Source organism: Hippopotamus amphibius, chromosome 6 (genome assembly GCF_030028045.1).
Source record: "Hippopotamus amphibius kiboko isolate mHipAmp2 chromosome 6, mHipAmp2.hap2, whole genome shotgun sequence".
NCBI lineage: Eukaryota > Metazoa > Chordata > Mammalia > Artiodactyla > Hippopotamidae > Hippopotamus > Hippopotamus amphibius.
Window position 1 is genome coordinate 113442523 of NC_080191.1, and position 18440 is coordinate 113460962.

Genomic DNA, 18440 nt, shown 5'->3' on the forward strand with positions numbered 1-18440 from the left:
AGTATACTTTGCTTTGAGGAATCTGGAGGCCTTATTGAAACCAGCCAGTTAGAGGACAGATCTGCAGGTCTCTACTGAAAGGCCTTTTTTATTACCTAACTTATAGAAGGGATCTATACTTGGCTCATTGGTGATATTTTTGGTGTTAATGTTAAATTTTTGTTTAATCTCCTTGTTTGAGGAGATATGTCATGTTTTGGCAGAGTTGTGTACAAAAGTGCTATTTGAATATTAGGACATGGCGTTTTCTATTATCAGGTACAAATAATAGTAATCATAATGCTTGTATCATATTACAGGGAACTCGGTACTATTCTGGTACACATAGTATATTAACACTTTAAATTCCACAGCGGCCCTCCCATTTTACAGATGAGGAAAGTGAGGAACAGAGAGACTGTTGTCCAACGTCACCTAGTAAGGGACAGAGCCAGAGTTAGAACTCAGAAGTCTATGCTCTTAACCACTTTCCTATACCTCTCTATATGAATCTAACCAAAAGCTGATAGTAATGAGGGTATTTAAAATCATGTTTTAATAAAATATACTAAGTACATAAAAATTCTATCCTAGATTCTCTTAAACATGGATATATGAAATTATAAGAATTATCTGTCATGAGGGTAGTAAATTGAAAGTGTTTAAAACCACTAAAAGCTTCCCTGTTAGCATGTTAATTCTTTGATCTCAGATATTTATTGAAACTTTTAGTTGGAGTGAGTTTTTTCCTTCAAACAAACTGTGGTATTTTGAGCATTGTGGTTTTGGTTAACGGTATATGTTTGATTATATAGCTATTTTGCAGTATTCTTTGCTACGAAAATTTTAGTGTCCTGAGAATTTATTAATGACTATCAGGAATATGCATGTCTTTGAATTAGCTTAGATTGCCAAGTGAATTTAGGAAACTGTTTACTTCAAGTGCATAATAAAGAAGTAGCATTTTTGGGCTATTAGGTTAGGCATCTAATCCTTAACTCTTAAAATCAGGTCACTTAAAATTTTAGGTGGATTTCTAAAGAAATATAAACTCAACAAATTAGAACTGTGTAACTTTTTATGACATCTGCCTCCTTAGATTTCTGCCTTGAAAAATAACTAAATCTTTTTAAAACTTAGAGTAATGTAATCGAAGCTGCTCCAGATATGAAAAGGGAGAGTGAGAAGGAATGGTACTTTGGCAATGCAGACAAAGAAAGGAGTGGCCCATACGGATTTCATGAGGTGTGTGTTTTGGAGAAACTTTTTGTGGAAATCTTAGCTTTTTTTTATGTCCTTCTGTTCAGCACATACAAAGATGTGGAATATTTTAAGTCTATGATTTGATTTACTGTCATCAGCTCCAAGGATTCTGCCATTCTATTTCCACATGAACAACTAGATGGCTTGCATTTCTAGATGCATACACGCACAATCATGTCTTCAAATCTTACTGTTTAAAAACTGTTGTTGTGACATTGCTAATTACTAGAGAAATACAAATCAAAACTGTAGTGAGATACTACCTTACACCAGTTAGAACAAAGTCTGCGAATAACAAATGCTGGAGAGGGTGTAGAGAAAAGGGAACCCTCCTATACTGTTGGTGGGAATGTAAGCTGGTGCAGCCACTATGAAAAACAGTGTGGAGGTTCCTCAAAAAACTAAAAATAGAGTGGCCATATGGTCCAGCAATCCCACTCCTGGGCATATATCCAGACAAAACTATAATTCAAAAAGATACATACACCCCTATGTTCATAGCAGCACTATTCACAATAGCCGAGACATGAACCTAAATGTCCACTGACAGATGAATGGATAAAGAAGATGTGGTACATGTATACAGTGGAATACTACTCAGAATAAAAAAGAGTGAAATAATGTCATTTGCAGCAACATGGATGCTACTAGAGATTATCATACTAAGTAAAGTAAGTCAGAAAGAGAAAGATAACGTATGATATCACTTATATGTGGAATCTAAAATATGATACAAATGAACTTATCTACAGAACAGAAACAGAGTCCCAGACATAGAGAACAAACTTGTGGTGGCCAAGGGGGATGGGGAGGAAGGGGAAGGATGGAGTGGGAGTTTGGGGTTAGCACATACAAACAATTATATATAGAATGAATAAACAACAAGGTGCTGCTGTAGAGCACAGGGAACTATATTCAATGTCTTGGGATACAGCATAATGGAAAAGAATATAAAAAGAATGTATATATATGTATAACTGAATCACTTTGCTGTATAGCAGAAATTAACACATTATACACAACTATACTTCAATTAAAAAGTAATTATTTAAAAACATTAAAAATAAAATAAAAGTTGTTATGGAGGTAGCGCTCAGGTTTTTAATGACTTTTATATAATACCTTAATAATTGGTACCTTAATAATTACATTAAGCTATAATGCTTCTTTATGGTATGAACAGGTAAGTTTTAATACGCAGTCTTAAATTCATTGCAGATTGCCTGTACGGTCCAAGGGCAATTTCCATCTTAACATCTGGTGATGTTTGGTCCTGCCCTCCCATTCTTGCCTTCCCAGGCTTAGCTGGAATTTAGTCAAAGATAGCTTTGTAGAAGACCAAGCCTTGTGCTTATATATAATTGGTTGTTTGTATTGGTGGTTTTATACTCTGCCTACAGTTTTTATTCTTTCCAGTATTCCTTATGCTCTGCAGTTTGGCCAACTAAATGGTTATTTTCTAATATTAGCAGCCAAATTTGAGTTCTTGAAGGCCTGTCAACAAAAGTCTATTGTTTTCTAATAGTGATTTTGCATGTGTATTTCATAGTTTAGTTTGTATTTTCTGTAAAATAGAAAGCATTAACAAACCTTTTCAGTTTGTTTGGTCTGCTTGCAATAATGGTGCCTTCCATTCATTTAGATGCAAGAACTGTGGACCAAAGGAACGTTAAATGCAAAAACCAGATGCTGGGCTCAAGGCATGGATGGATGGCGACCACTTCAGGCAATACCGCAGCTTAAGTGGTGTCTGTTAGCCAGTGGACAGGCTGTACTAAATGAAACTGACCTTGCTACCCTTATATTGAACATGTTGATCACAATGTGTGGATATTTTCCAAGCAGGTAAAATGTAATTGAACGTTTCCATGGTTAACAGGACTCTAAAACATCTTGTTCTCCCCATTTGTATGGGTGTTTGCTAAGGCATGGGATTGTTCTAGTGACTTAGAGCAAAGGCTTTCCATTTGTGGCTCTGGGGGAACGCTGCTTTGAATTTTGGAGCTTTTTGAAACAAGATATAAAGAAATAATTTGCAAATTTTATTGATAAAGTACCTAAAAAGCAACTTTCTCTGGGAAACTTCAAATAATGTTACAAAATTGAGGCTTACTAGCTGCTCTCTAGCAACAGTAACAATTGTCATATTTATTGAGTCGGGTGTGAACATTTTGAAATAAACACACTGTAGTTTGTGGACAGTGGTGAGTGCCTGTGCCTGCTCCTAATCTGTCAGGTTAGCCTCTCCTGGTTTAAGGGCATGAGTCTAGGCCCACATCTTGTCCCACTTGACTAGTGAAGGTGAGACTTTGTTATCCAGTGATAGTCATAATTATAACTGTTGCATGGAACTTTTCAATCTTTATAAAATTTGCATATATATCATCTTGTTTTATTACTCTAGTAAAGATATTCTGTGATGGAATTTACTGAGTAATTGTCAATTTTATAGCATTTGAGGCTTTCATAGTTCCAGTTCTCTTTAAAATTCAGATCAAGCTTAAAAACACACAGTTAGTATTTAGAAGTAATGTAACATTAAAATTAAGGCTACATTTGGAAAATACTGAGAGTAGTTAAATTAAGGTTTAAATTTATATGAAAAAGTTTGATAGTCCCTTTGGGGGGAATATCCACTGACAGTGTGTTGGACAACACCAAGTTTAATCAATTAAATAATAAATAAGAGTCTCTGGCTGTTCCAGGGTACTGTTTTTCAAGGAAATCTTATGGAAGGAAATGAAGTCATATTAAGCAGCCAAATAGATTTAAACCAAAATACCTAATCATGTTCCCAGCTGTATGAGAGCTTAGTCTTCATTAACAAAAAAGTAAGGTAACATGCTTCATGCCTAGTAGAATGTCATATGCTCTGAACATACAAATTTTAATAAATATATCAAATGTTGACCGTAAAAATGTTTTTCTAGGGATCAGGATAATGCCATCATTCGGCCTTTACCCAGAGTGAAAAGACTACTGTCAGACAGTGCTTGCCTTCCGCATATTATTCAGGTAAGTTACTTTTATGTTATAAATTAGGAACACTATTTTAAGAATCATTTTTCCTAATTTTATTGTGAGCCCTAGTCTGTTTTATTGTAGTCTGTTCCATTTTCAAATAGCCTGAATTATACTTACTTCACTTACTCCTAATTGAGTTGATATTCTGAATATACTGTGGAAGGTTGCATATCCAAGAGCCTAGACATGGGGAAGCTTCCAGGCTCCAGAATTATTCTCAAAAGATTTTATTTACTATCTGTTCTTAAAAATCATAACGTAATAACTGAAAGGTGACATACTCAAGTTTGTGGTGCATGTTGATGTTGTTAGGGGTATGGGGAAGCACACCAGCAGACCACAGATGTGGACGTGGTGGCTTGTATATCTTAAGAAATAGTTACAGCAGTCTTGTCAGCTTGCTTCGGAGTTTTTGAGTCTTCTCAGTTATATGTTTTCATGGATAACAACTTATCCGAAGCATTGAGTTGAAATCATGTAGCATATACTAAGTATCTTTGCTTTCTTATTGTTATTCTGCTCTTTGGCAATTAAGTTACCTAAACTCCAGATGAGCCCTAACTAAGTCAGGTCACAGAGATGTCAGGTCAATGTTTCCCTCCTGTTTATAGATTATTCTGTTGTCAAATCTAATTTTTTTATATTAACCACACATGGCGTGGCTTTAAAATATGTCAGTAACTTGTGCAGTTTGTATCTCTCAGTTGTACATTGATGTGAAAAGGGAGAGGAGAGTTACTCAGTATTTTTTTATCTTCACGGTGACGTGTGTGCCTGTGTTAAGTCACTGGTAATGAAGAAGACTTCTGAATATGATAGTGACAGTCTTATCAACTTTTCAAAGAATTCTCCCCAACTTCTGTTCTTTAAGAATAGAAGCATTTCAACATTTGTATGCTTTTCTGTTGTGGGCATTTCTTTTCAGAGGCTTAAATGAAAGCCACTACCACCCTGGCCTAGGTGTCTCTGCAGCTGCATATGTGAGATGGTGCAAGGAGAGGGATTTGTTTTCTACGCTGGCCCCTCTCCACATGTAGAGAGAGGACCATGCCTAGAAAATCTACCTCTCCCAAACATTTTCCCAAGACTTATGAAACTGAAAGGAGAGAAGTAAATGCAAATGAGGTTGAATTTCAGGCCAGGGAGGATTGACTGGAAAACAAATTTTAAGAGCTGTGGTCAGTATAGCATGAAACTTTAGGGGGGAGGATCTATTTTAATTAACCAAAAATTTTTAGTAATATCTAAACAAGTAGAATGATTGAAGAGAAGAAATTTATTGATAAACCTAGCTGCTTTTAACAGTATATGCCTCCCATATTTTTTTATATTGAGTTCAAAAAAATATTTCTTAGAAGTTTTGTTTTCACTTAATTTTCTATATTCCAGGAGGCCTTAACCTTGCTAAGAACAGTTAGGCAGCTGTAGTGATTTTCAGGAACATTATCCATCTACATTGCTTGGTACAGATTTCTGTACATCATTTGACTTTAAGAGCAATCACCAGTTTTACCATCTGATACAGCTCCAGAATTTTTGGAATGGGCTAAGATACAGTGAATGAATGTGCTAGGTTTTCTGATATAGTCACAATTTCAAATATTCTAGGTTGTTGCCTGTTAATTCCTGTATTTTTGTTAGAGTGATGTCGAGTCTTAAACTACAAACACCATTAATACGAGGGAAAATCTTATTGTATCTCAGTTTTTCCTTTGTAAAATATGTCATAGTACTGTTTTACTTTGTATAATCTAAATACCCTGTTGAACAGATAGGACACCAAAAACAGAGAAATTTAAATTACTTAAAGACATATGGCTGTTCAGTCTCATACACTGAACTTTGACCCCTAGTCTGAGCTAGTACTTCTTCTTCTTCTTGTAATTTTTTTACTGGTAGCATTTAACTCCAAATTGGGAGTTCTTCAGAAGTGTTGATAGGAAATTGAAATGCCACTTTTATTAAGATAAGACATTAAATTTCTTTAGCACGTGTTTTGTTGTAGCAGTACTGTATGCTTTTTTTTGTTAGCCCAGATTCATTCCAGTGATCCTGCATAGTTCCTTCAGCATTGCTAGCTCAGAGAGACCACATCTCTTGATACTCTGTGGTAATAGCACTACTGGTATTCGGTTACCCTCTCGACTTGTACCTGCACTGTTTTTTAGTGCTGTTTTACTGAAAGCTGTACTCTGCTCAACTCTTTGAGTTCTCAAATAGTCTTCAGAGGATGCTTCATTTCAAATCAACTGACCTGAAACTAACCCAGAGTATAGCTACTTTTCTTTTCTCTTTTGTCATTAACAGAGAAGTCCCCCACAGGAAACATTACTTTTATCTATAATCATGACAGAGCAGCTTCAGCATGTTTGTGCTTTTTATGAATAAATTTTGATCAATTCTTTATTAATATTTTACTATCTCTGCATTAAATGCTATAGAATATTTGTCAAATCTATTTAGAACCTGGTAGACAAGCATATTGAATTTGACTTTTATTTTGTTACTACTGATGGGAAACTGTAACCTCAATACATGAGATGCGTAAACCTGAGATGAATGATGATGCTGCAAGGTTTTTACAGCCCAGTAACAGACATTTTATTTCTTTTTTTAGCTGCTGCTGACCTTTGACCCTATCCTTGTTGAGAAGGTTGCTATTTTGTTATACCATATTATGCAGGATAACCCACAGTTACCTCGACTTTATCTTAGTGGAGTATTTTTCTTTATCATGATGTATACAGGTTCCAATGTGCTTCCTGTTGCTCGGTAAGAGCTCTAATGATAATCTATTTGAAATTACTTGAATTGTATGTGGACAGATTTATTAATTTTTTTGTGAGCACATCATTGCTTTTATTAAATTTTTCATTATAAGAGCTGTTTATATGTCTGAAAATTTGAAAGTTAGAATAGTTGAAGAATTATTCACAATTACACCATTTTATCACATCTAACAAGAATTGTATCATCATCTAGTATTTTAATCATACAGATTTAATATAATTGTATTCATATTATACAGTTTTACGTTTTGCTTTTTTCTTAAAATTGAGTACATTTTTATATTACATAACTGTAATATGACCATAATTTAAATTTTTTTCTAATTCATTTAATTTCTTGCCTTAATTAGAAATTAAAAGTTTGGGAATATGGATTTACAAGTTGCTTTTTGTGGCTCTTATTTACATATAAAAGACCTGGTCTTAAACAACAAGGTCCTACTGTATAGCACAGGGAACTATATTCAGTATCCTGTGATAAACCATAATGGAAAAGAATATTAAAAAAAATGTCTACATGTGTATGAGTCACTTTGCTGTACAACAGACTGGCACAACATTATAAATCAACTATATGTCAAAAAAAAAAAAGATCTGGTCTTAGAAAACTAAGGTTACTAAATCTAAATCAGTTCCTATACCTGATAACTTTTTTTTCCCTAGATTTTTGAAGTACACACATACCAAACAGGCTTTCAAGTCAGAGGAGGTAAGCCAGATTAATCTTCAGAATATGTGACATTAATACTGGGGAAGCTGTCTTGGCACTGAAGTTTCCTGAGCTGTGTATGTTTACTAGGTTATAAGCACGTGAGGGCAGGTATTGTTTTATTCATTTTTTGCATTCCTTGCACATACAAAGTCTAAGCTAATATTTTTGAAATGAAAATAAATGTTGCCTATTAGACTTCATATTTAAATCGTAGATATGAATTATAACCTGATATTGCTATGAATATAATTTGTTCCCTTTGTGTAAAATTTACATTAGTAATGTTCATAAATAATTCAGTATATACCTGAGTCTCATATAGTCAGCTCAGATTCAGTTAAGACTTCCACCTTCTTTTTGTTGAGAACCTAACATGAGAGAAGTGCTAAGTTTCGTTTTTGAAGCTACTTAAATTTTCTGGTGCTCTCAAGTATTCTTGCCATTTTACTGGGGAGGAAAAGTAGGAATCCAAAAAAAGATGAGACTTACCCAGGTAGCTTTGACAAAATGTAGCTTTATACCTACATTTTGCGGAGATGTTTATGGTAAACACGTAACTGAATCATGTTTGAAATTTTGTTTGGCTTTTCATGGAACATTGATTTTCAAGTTTTATTGAGAGCAGAATAAACCAAAACTAGACCAAGGACTATTATACCACTTTGACAACAGACAGAAGACCCAAACTGCATGTTTTATAGAGCAGCCAGTAAAGCCCTGGGAAGTAATCTGTTTACAGTCTAATAATATTAAAGTGATGTCCATGGAAGTATGATTTCCATAGCTTTATACAAATAGAAAATGAGAATATAAAGTTTTTAAAAAATTTGCATCAAATGCTACCACCTTAGTGTAACGTTAGGCACTTGTATCATTCTTCTATTTTCCTTTTTTCTGTGCAGTTATGCATATGTAATCTTTCTTTTTCAAAGTTTATGTGAGAAACTATATACATCATTTCCTCTAATAATATTTTGAATAATTACAGTAAAACAGTATTGGTTTATAGCAGAACTCTAGACGTAGGAATTAACAAAAAATAGTGTTCTAAAGAACAAAATAAGCAATTGTTCACCCAAAAGTTTAACAGATAGTGAATTTGTTATTAGTAAAACGCTTGCAAATATTCATTATCTAATTAGACTTTGCAGTAAGTGGTAAAACCCTGTCTGGGTTTTTCCCCCCATCTCTCTGTCAAGATCCTAGTGGAGTGAAATATCTTCAGTTTGCCTAGAAGGAAATAAGAAAAGTATTTATAGTCTTAAGGATTTTTTTTTCCGTCAGGCAAAGAAATGAGTTTAAAAAATTTAGCCTGATTAAAGTATGAACATTACCTTGACTGCATTTGGCCAGTCAGAGAACGGAGGTCTTAGTACAGTTAATTAAAATTACTCTGAATAGAAATTCGCCATCTAAATTCTAGCCACACTTCATGAGGATAGGCTTTTTAAGATCTCGATTTTTCTGGACTTATTTTTGAAAACAGAAGCAGGTGCAAGTGGGAGCTACAGTCAACAGTGTAACACAGAATAATTGATGTAAATCTTTGCAGAGTCTTCCTTGTGTTGTTCATTACACGGTCAAAGGCTAATTGTACTAAATAATGTTGGCAGCACCTGACTCATGAGGAGGTTAAGGCTGCTGTAGGGCTAGAGTGGGTAGTTCCACCTTGGCGTTCATGCGAAGCCAGTTTATACCAGGCACCTTGCACTTCTCATTTTGTCATTTTTCCATGTAAATTTCAAAAGCATAAAAGCAATATGTTCCAGCTGTTCTCCTTTCTTAAAATGTTCTCTAACCCTAATTCATTTATTAGAAAACTAAAAGATAACTTTAGTGTTTCTAACTACATTTTGTTTTGTTTTAAAGACAAAAGGACAAGATATTTTTCAGAGAAGTATACTTGGGCACATTCTACCAGAAGCAATGGTTTGTTACTTAGAAAATTATGAGCCTGAAAAGTTTTCTGAGATTTTTCTAGGAGAATTTGATACTCCAGAAGCAATCTGGAGCAGTGAAATGAGGTAAATAGCCAGTTGATTGTTTGTATTTTAAACACAGAATCTTTGCCTCTTGCCACCTGGTTTGATTTCTGTGAAAAGATTTGCCTTCACTAGTTGCATCATCTAAAGCTGCAATAGTCATTGGTGCCAAATCAAGTGACTGCTGTTGACAAGGCCCTGAGCTTTTTTCTGTTTGTTAGATCATGTTAATGATTTGACCAAATTACTCTTACCTTAATAGAGCTTTATATAAGGGTGGAGCCTATTACCACTTTTAGGTAAAGAATTAATATGTATATAAGAGATATATAGGGATAAAATCAAGACACTCCTTCTAGGTATTTGAAAGTAGAACTGTACCCCACTAATTAAAAACCATGCCCACATACAATGGATCAGACTAGAGATACCCAAAATCATTTTAGAATGAGGGCTCCCTAGCCAGCACATAGTGACCGTGCAGGTTAGCAGGAGAATGCCATACGAAAGCCTGTTTCCACCAAGAAAAAGGAGAGGTCCGGAAGCAGATGTCAGTGTCCAGACAGGCTTTGTCCAGGAAAGACTTGGCAGTTCATGGTTCCAGTGCCAAGTCTGCCTCTCTGGAGAACCTCTCAGTCTTCTTAGCTGGATGGCAGTCAATCTTCTAAGTCAGTTTCTCATTCTTCTTTGGCTGACTCGCACAGTGCCACTTGCTGGCCATCATTTGGCTTCTCTGATAGGTTGACCTATAGGCTTGGCATGTGCTAGCCACCAATTTGAATGTATTCTGTATGACAGTCATATTTTTCATTGGGAACAAATGTATAGGACTATGAATAAGTTTATTGCAGTTATTCTGTGTAATATTTTTCTCCTGAGATTGGTTAATATGAGTCCCTCATCTAAAGAATGTAGCTCTCTGTATACTGAGCAAATCACTTTTCGTCTTAGCTGAGGGCCAGATCCCAGGTTGTGCTAAATTAACTAAAATAAAGATCAGGCAGTGAGCTTCTTTGGGGTGATAGCTAACTTGATTCCATGGCTGTGCCCTCATGCATGCAGATTCCATACCATTGACCTTCTAATGACTGAATTTTCAGTAAGAAGGGCTGGTATTGTCAGCCTTTTTCTCTGTGGTCTTCTTTATATAGATAGTATTACCAATTAAGTTTATATCCATGGAGTGTTTCTGCACAGTAAGTTTAGAATACTCCAGGTAACATTCTTAAAGCTCTCATTTTAGGCCAATAACTAAGTTACTCTGAAGAAGATCCATGTAATTGTCTTGCATGATTACCTGTCTCAGCCTTTTCTTTAGAATAAAGTCAAATAATGCCTTCCTAAGGCTTGGAGACTTTTCTAATTGTAGGCGCCTCATGATTGAGAAGATTGCTGCCCATCTTGCTGACTTCACACCTCGTCTTCAGAGTAACACGAGAGCACTTTATCAGTATTGCCCCATCCCAGTTATCAGCTACCCACAACTAGAAAATGAACTGTTTTGTAATATTTATTACCTCAAGCAACTTTGTGATACACTCCGGTTTCCAGATTGGCCAATTAAAGACCCGGTAAGTCAGCAGATTCGTTTGTGCCTTCTTAAACCATAAAAATAACCTCTAATCACTTCTGGCTATCTCTTCTTTCTGTGATAAGAAGGATAATAGCTTTCTGAAATAGTCCTCCTTACTTAAGCACTGTGTAATTCTGAGTGTAGTTCAGTATATTTAGGTAAACCCCAAACTGAAAGTTTTTTCAAGGAGCATAAAAGGACTTTGCAATCTTGATCTCTTGTGACAAAAACAAAACAAACTCAATTTCATGTATGTGACACAATTACATACTATAATAGCAGATTGATTAAGCTCACAGATGCTAGAGTTAGGCAAACTGGGGTTGAGTTTCAGTTTGGCCATTAATGGCTCTGTGTAACTTTCAGTGTATTGCTTAACTTCTCTAAGCCTCAGTTATGGTAGTAGGGCTACCACTACTAATAGCAGCTATTTCATGTCGTGGTTGGTAAGATTAAGTGCGCATTCACATAAAAAACACAGCGTATTCCTGGCGCACATTGGAGGCAATAAGTGTGACCTGCACATTTCTGTAGTAGTATCTACTGTCTGCCTGTCCACAGTGCCCTTGGGACCCCTCCAACTTGAGTCCCTGGATACCAACTGGAAGCCTGGAATAAAGTAGGCCTGGGTGCCCCATCGGTCTGTTACTATAGCAGAGGTTATACCATTACCCTTACCATCAAAAGACTTCAGAATGGTTGCCGTTTGTACCGCCAAGCACTTCACTGCCTTTTTGCAGTGCAGTGACCAGATGCAGACAGGTAGACTCTGCCGCTTGTTCTGGATTCAACATGAGGTAGTTGAAGTTTGGGCTTTTTACTCAGAGCTAGGTTTGAATCCAGCTCCATCACTTATTGGGAAATATGCAGCTGTCTCTCAGAACCTTGATGTTTTCATGTAGTACTGAAATTTTATACAAGAATTAAATCTGCAGTCTGTAAAGCACATAGCTTCTTGGCACATAGGCATGCAGTAAATATTAGCTCTCTTCCTCTCACCACTACCCAGACTCCCTTGTGTTCACTATTCTTTAAGTTTGCTTGAATGCCAGTATACCAGTAATTATGTTAGATCACCTAGAAAAGCATGCCATTATACACTGTTTTCTTTCTTACCACAGTGAATGCTAATTCCAAAGTGTTCCGTACTTTCTGAATGTTTCTTTAACAATTAAAAGTAGAGACAAAAATTGGCAGAGAATTAAAATATCACTTTAAAAAATATGTAGCCCCATAACAAATACCTTGCTACCCAAGCATTCAGCAGTTCTGGAAGGTGATTTTGTTTATCTGTATTTTAGAAAGCTGTTAATAGGTTAGCCTAGAAATGTCATTTTAAATAAACACAGCACAACAGTTGTATAACTTAAAAATTATATTCTGAAATAGTTTTACTTTAATAGATGTAAATTTTAATTCTCTGTCTTTAAGGTTAAGCTTCTAAAAGATACCCTTGATGCCTGGAAGAAGGAAGTAGAAAAGAAGCCACCTGCAATGTCAATAGATGATGCTTATGAAGTGCTTAATCTCCCTCAAGGACAGGGGCCGTGAGTCATTTTCAGTATCCTCTTCCCCCTGCTGCTTGCAGTTTGTGTTCTACATGAGGGAGAGATTTGATAGTAGTGTGTCTAGGATAGTAGATGGCAGACATGTAGGAAAGAATGCAGATGTAATTTATCATCAGTGAAGTTTTATAGTATAATAGATATATTAGAGAAAAACAGTTTGAAAGACATTTTCTTAAGTATAGACTGAATTTGTTCATTTTTGGCAAGGCTGATAGTTAAAATAACTTAGAATTATAGTTTGAAGTGACATTTTGAAAAGTTAGTTTAAAAAAAATTCTTAGTTCTGCAAACTGCAAATATGGTTTTGTAATTTGAAGTGAATATTGTAACCTCACATAGGGAATGTTTAGGTTTTATCTTTTATGTGTAAAGATAACACATAAGAATAATCTTACTTAAATCTTAGTGGGTTTACTTTGAAGTCTAGTATATGATCATACACAATAAAAGTAAGGTTCTTAAAATATTTTAGATGATTGTGTAAATATCTTTCTTGCACCTTACTCAATTCATGAAGCAGTTTTCCTATTTTGTAGGCATGATGAGAGCAAGATTAGAAAAGCTTACTTCAGACTTGCACAGAAGTACCACCCTGATAAGAATCCAGAAGGGAGGGTATGTATTGCCCTTGGAATTAGGGCTTTGGGGCTGACTTGCTTTTGCTCTATTGCTATTTCAGGCGGAGAAAAAATATACTCATCCTATGCGCCTGTGTCTACCTCATAATATGTGTCCAGTATATGTTTAATTAACTTCTGACCCACATGCTCAGGTTTTCTGCATAAATGGTCTTCTCTCATTTTATCAAAAGGACTACTCTGTGACTAGTAACTTATGGGTTTTATTGCCTTTCCTTACCCATGTCTATTTGAGAATTAACTCTAGCGGGCAGTCACATGAATAATTGAAAATTAGGATGTGGGTGAACTTAATTCATTTGTAGGTGATGCCATTGCAACCCAGATTGCTTTGGGTAATTTATTGTTTTTAATGACATCCGACTTCATATCACTGTTAATGAAAAAGTGGGAAATTTGGTTCAGACTTAAATCCACCTGCTGCCAGCATTCCCTGATCTTGTTTTTTCCAGCTTCCTGCTGCAATGTCAGTGGTGATTCATAAAAGATAAAATCACATAAAGACCACTGAAACAGTACTGATAGTTTGTTGCTAGAAACTTGGAGTAATTTCCACTGATTCAGGGCTAGTGTGTTTTATTAAAGACAGGCAGTATTCCTGAATAGGAAGCAGCATTGAAAAAATGTCACTTTTATATGTTTAATACATTTTTAATCAAAAGCCTGGGACATTTTTTGAGAAATTTAAAGCAGTTCAGATTCGTCTGGGAAAGAAAGCAACAATATAGGAAGAAATTTTGAAATCAGTATTAAATTGCTAGACTTAAACTACCAGATATGAAAATACTCTATGAAACTATAATAGTAAAACAGTATTATACTGACACAAGGATCAACATATAGATCAAGGAACATTATAGTTAAGTAGTTTATATAGTAGTTTAAGGGCATGGATATAGAGTCAGACCTGAGTGTGAATCTTAGCTCTCAGCAGTGGGGTTTGTGACTTTAGGCAGGTTACTTAACATCATCTTAAGAATGAGGTTAGGTGTGGGCCGAGGCTATTTGGGAAAAAAAAAATTGTTTCACCTGAAAAGTGTACCATCTAGATGACAGTTGGAATGAATTCCTTAATGTAAAAAACAAAACAAAATAGTAACTAAGAATTTCCTGATAAAATACAAACCCACTGTGTTCTAAGTTGTAATTTGAGATGTTCCAAATTAAAAGTTAATTGTCTTTGGTTACATACAGGATATGTTTGAAAAGGTAAATAAAGCCTATGAATTTTTATGTACCAAATCAGCAAAAGTAATGGATGGACCAGATCCAGAGAATATAATTTTAATTCTAAAAACGCAGAGCATCCTCTTCAACCGTCATAAAGAAGGTACGGCATATGTTATTCTCAAATTTTGATTTATCCTCCAGCTAATTCTACCACGTTCCTTGTTTCTGCAGCCTATTTCTTTTTTTTTTTTTTTTTTGGCACACGGGCTTAGTTGCTCCGTGGCATGTGGGATCTTCCTGGAGCAGGGATCGAACCTGTGTCCCCTGCATTGGCAGGCAGATTCTTAACCACTGCGCCACCTAGGAAGCCCTGCAGCCTATTTCTAATTATTATTACAAAAGACTCTTGGAATTGCATTTTAGATACAGTAGAAGAGTGATTTTCTGCAGTTAGACCCAAAACGTTGTTTGTTTTATACCTTCCACTTCTTACCTATGTTTTTCATAGTTTACATTTCCAACCAGATTTCATTGTTCCTTCCCAAAGTAAATTTCTGTTCTCTGGAGGTACTTGGTTAGTTTTTGTCTTTAGCCATATAGCAGTAAACATTGATGTGAGATCTAAAATGGACCTGGAATTTAAGGATCATTAAATGTTTTTTATAAGACTGTACCTGTCCATAAACCTCTAAAGGCTGAAAACAACCAAGAGAGTTCTGGTTTTTAAAAAGCAACAGAAATTAGATGTGATTTTTGTAACCGAAAGTAGGGTCCAGCTGCTCACTGCTCAAAAGCCAATAAAAAGGCAAGGTTGGTGGAGAGGAAAGTTTGCTTTATTTTGGATGCTGCCAACGGAGGGGGTGGGTTGGAGGGGAGGGTGGATGCCTGTTCAAAGACCGAATCCTTCCCCCACTCCCCTCAACCAGTGGGCAAGAGCTTTTATAGGCTGAGGGAAGGGTGCTACATGCAGAAACAGTAGTCAGCTCTGACAGTCACCTAGAAATTGGTCATGTGGCGGTCTGACCAGTGTCATCTTGATTGCTTTAAGTACAGTTAGTCTTTATTTCACGGGTTGGTTTGTTCCCATTTCCTTGAGGCCAATTCTCAGAATTGTGGCAGCTTATGTCATGGCTAGAGTCTGGTTATCATGTAGTTAACTTCTTCCACCTAATGGGGATTTCAGTTTCTATAAGACAGCTCACAGGATATGGCTCAGAATATTATCTGTAGCCTTTGAGGAGGAGCTAAAGGTCCTTGATTTTGCTTAATGACTAAACTATTATTTGGTCTCCTTTGACTGTTTTCCTTTGTTTCTGTGTTTTCTCACTTCTCTGATTAAACTTATTCTTTGGCTAAAGTTTTTCCACAGCCGAAAGGCAGGTGGAGGACATGGCGGGCAAGGACCATAGGGTCCTGCTCCATTTCAGTTTTAGGGTTTAGGTTAATGGAAATTTCCAGCATGTTCTCAGGGCCATTTGTGGTAGCCCTAACAGTAGCAGCCAGAAAGCTAGAAGCACATTGAAAATTTTTAAGACTTTGTTGAGGGTGGGGAGTTAGATTCAATATGGCAGGTGTCCATTGGCTTGGGAATTAAACTTGGCTTACACACAAAGTGTGTGAGAGCCATTTGCTCTGTCGGATGATGGGAGAAAAGAGAGGACAGTGGGGATCTGAGGTAAGCAGGAGTGTTGGGTAACTGAAGACAAGTAGGGTTCCAGTTTAAGTATTGGAGGGGACAGCATGGGGATTGAGCAGCTTGGTCAGTAGAGAGCAGTGATTAATTTATTCACTTCTGCATTTGAACTCAACAGAAAACATTTGTAACACATTTAGTTATATGGCATTTATTACTAATAAGAATGAGTTTAAAGAAGTCTTTTTCAAACCATTGGTTATTTTTTGATGGCTGGTAACTCTATATTAGCCACAAGTTGTAGCTCATCATTGGTATATTAAGGTCAGAATGTTTTTTTCAGGCTGTCTTCCACTTTTCTCTAAGGAGGTTTATACTCAGTAAGTTCTGGGGTGGGGGTCCTGAACTGATAGAATTTAACATTAATTCAGTCTTTTTCTTACGTATGTATGTGTTGGAACTACTAGGACCAGTTCTAAGAGGCTTTTTTTTTAAGCCATCTTAGAAATGATGAGTTACTGTAAAGCAGATTATCGGTCATTCTCAAAAGGCAGAAAGCTTTATTCTGATTTCAAGTGGGATGACAGATACTTATAAAGTCAAAGCCAATTAATTTACATATTTCTGCCTCAGAGGTTAGTTTAAAAAAAAAAAACAGAATGAAAAGAATAGGAATTGAGCACCAGTACATTTCAGATTTCACTTTTAAATTTGCTTATCAGAATCTGGAATTAGCCAAATACAGTTAACAAATTTTCTATTTTGTATTCCTAGTAACAAATTATATTCGGTACTTTCAAACGTTTATTTCATGATAGCTGGTAAAATAGAAGAGTACGCTTGTTATTCAGAAAGCAGAATGTAAAATATTAACTCTCATTTAAATCAAATGTCTGTTGCTGTCTCTTTATAAAGAGGTATGGGTCTCTGGTGCATTGGCTGTGTCTTGCTGTCTGTAATCAGGTGAAAATTTACAAAGATCACATGGACAACATAGAAAGTAGCTATTCTGCAAAAGATCAAAACGCTGAACACAAAATTCAGTTTTAATTTACCAGGAAATACTCTGTTTCTAGTGGAAACATTTTAGAGAAGTCAGCCAAACAAGTTTGCTAGTTGAAAAGATTCAAGGGATTTGTATTTGGTTTTATTTCTTTTTATAGACTAGAATTAGGAAACATTTAAGGTGTTGTCTGTTTTAATCTCTAACATAATTGAACATAATGTCAAAATTAACTTAAAACCATGATTATTTCAGATTTACAGCCTTATAAATATGCAGGATACCCCATGCTAATTAGGACTATAACAATGGAAACTTCAGATGACCTCCTTTTCTCAAAAGAATCACCATTGTTGCCTGCTGCTGCAGAGCTGGCTTTCCATACGGTTAACTGCTCAGCCCTCAATGCTGAAGAGCTTAGAAGGGAGAATGGAATTGAGGTAATATGGAATGATCTTTGTCCTTGTCTTCAGGCTAGTTTAGGCAAACTGTATGTCTCAGCAATAAAGAATTCGCCCAGTACAAATACAGCTAATATGGTTTCTTTAATTTAATTTGCAACAAATAACAGTATTATACTCTCTAAATTCTAATACCAAAATTAAAATAAATGGAGCTTTCTTTTATAACGTGAATTGTAGAATGTTGGATTCAAAGTTGGTGAGCTTAATATTACTGCAGAAAATAGCATAGTGAGATGCTTAAAAAACTTCAGTCCTTTGTTTACTTGTTTATTTAACAAATGTTAATTGAGCAAACATTTATTTGGCAAGTTTCTATATTAAAAGGTTATTAATGTTTTATCCCTACCAGAAAAGGCTTTTCAGACTCCAAGTCAAAATGGAGAGTTAATGGCTGACTTCTTTCTCCCCAGGTGTTACAAGAGGCATTTAGTCGCTGTGTGGCTGTCTTGAATCGTTCTAGTAAACCAAGTGACATGTCAGTACAGGTACGGCTAAAACATGGTTCCAAGAAAGTTACGCTAGACTAGTATTTCAGACTTTATTGTCTGTGGGAATCACTTGAAGGGGTCATTAAAACCTGGGTTGCTGAGCTCTGCCTCCCAGGCCCCCAGCCCACAGAGTTTCTGATTCAGAAGGTCTGAT

General features: G+C 35.8%; 1 protein-coding gene across 1 annotated transcript in view; it reads left to right on the forward strand.

Annotated features, from left to right (window-relative positions):
- Window positions 1-18440, forward strand: part of DNAJC13 (DnaJ heat shock protein family (Hsp40) member C13) — a 108890-nt gene that overhangs the window by 57251 nt on the left and 33199 nt on the right. Inside the window, exons 27-38 of the mRNA XM_057738611.1 lie at window positions 1120-1224; window positions 2885-3087; window positions 4173-4257; window positions 6884-7038; window positions 7719-7764; window positions 9637-9791; window positions 11119-11320; window positions 12754-12869; window positions 13427-13505; window positions 14723-14858; window positions 17590-17774; window positions 18209-18283. Of these exons, the coding sequence (XP_057594594.1) occupies window positions 1120-1224; window positions 2885-3087; window positions 4173-4257; window positions 6884-7038; window positions 7719-7764; window positions 9637-9791; window positions 11119-11320; window positions 12754-12869; window positions 13427-13505; window positions 14723-14858; window positions 17590-17774; window positions 18209-18283 (1542 nt within the window). The remainder of the gene's footprint in view (window positions 1-1119; window positions 1225-2884; window positions 3088-4172; window positions 4258-6883; window positions 7039-7718; window positions 7765-9636; window positions 9792-11118; window positions 11321-12753; window positions 12870-13426; window positions 13506-14722; window positions 14859-17589; window positions 17775-18208; window positions 18284-18440) is intronic.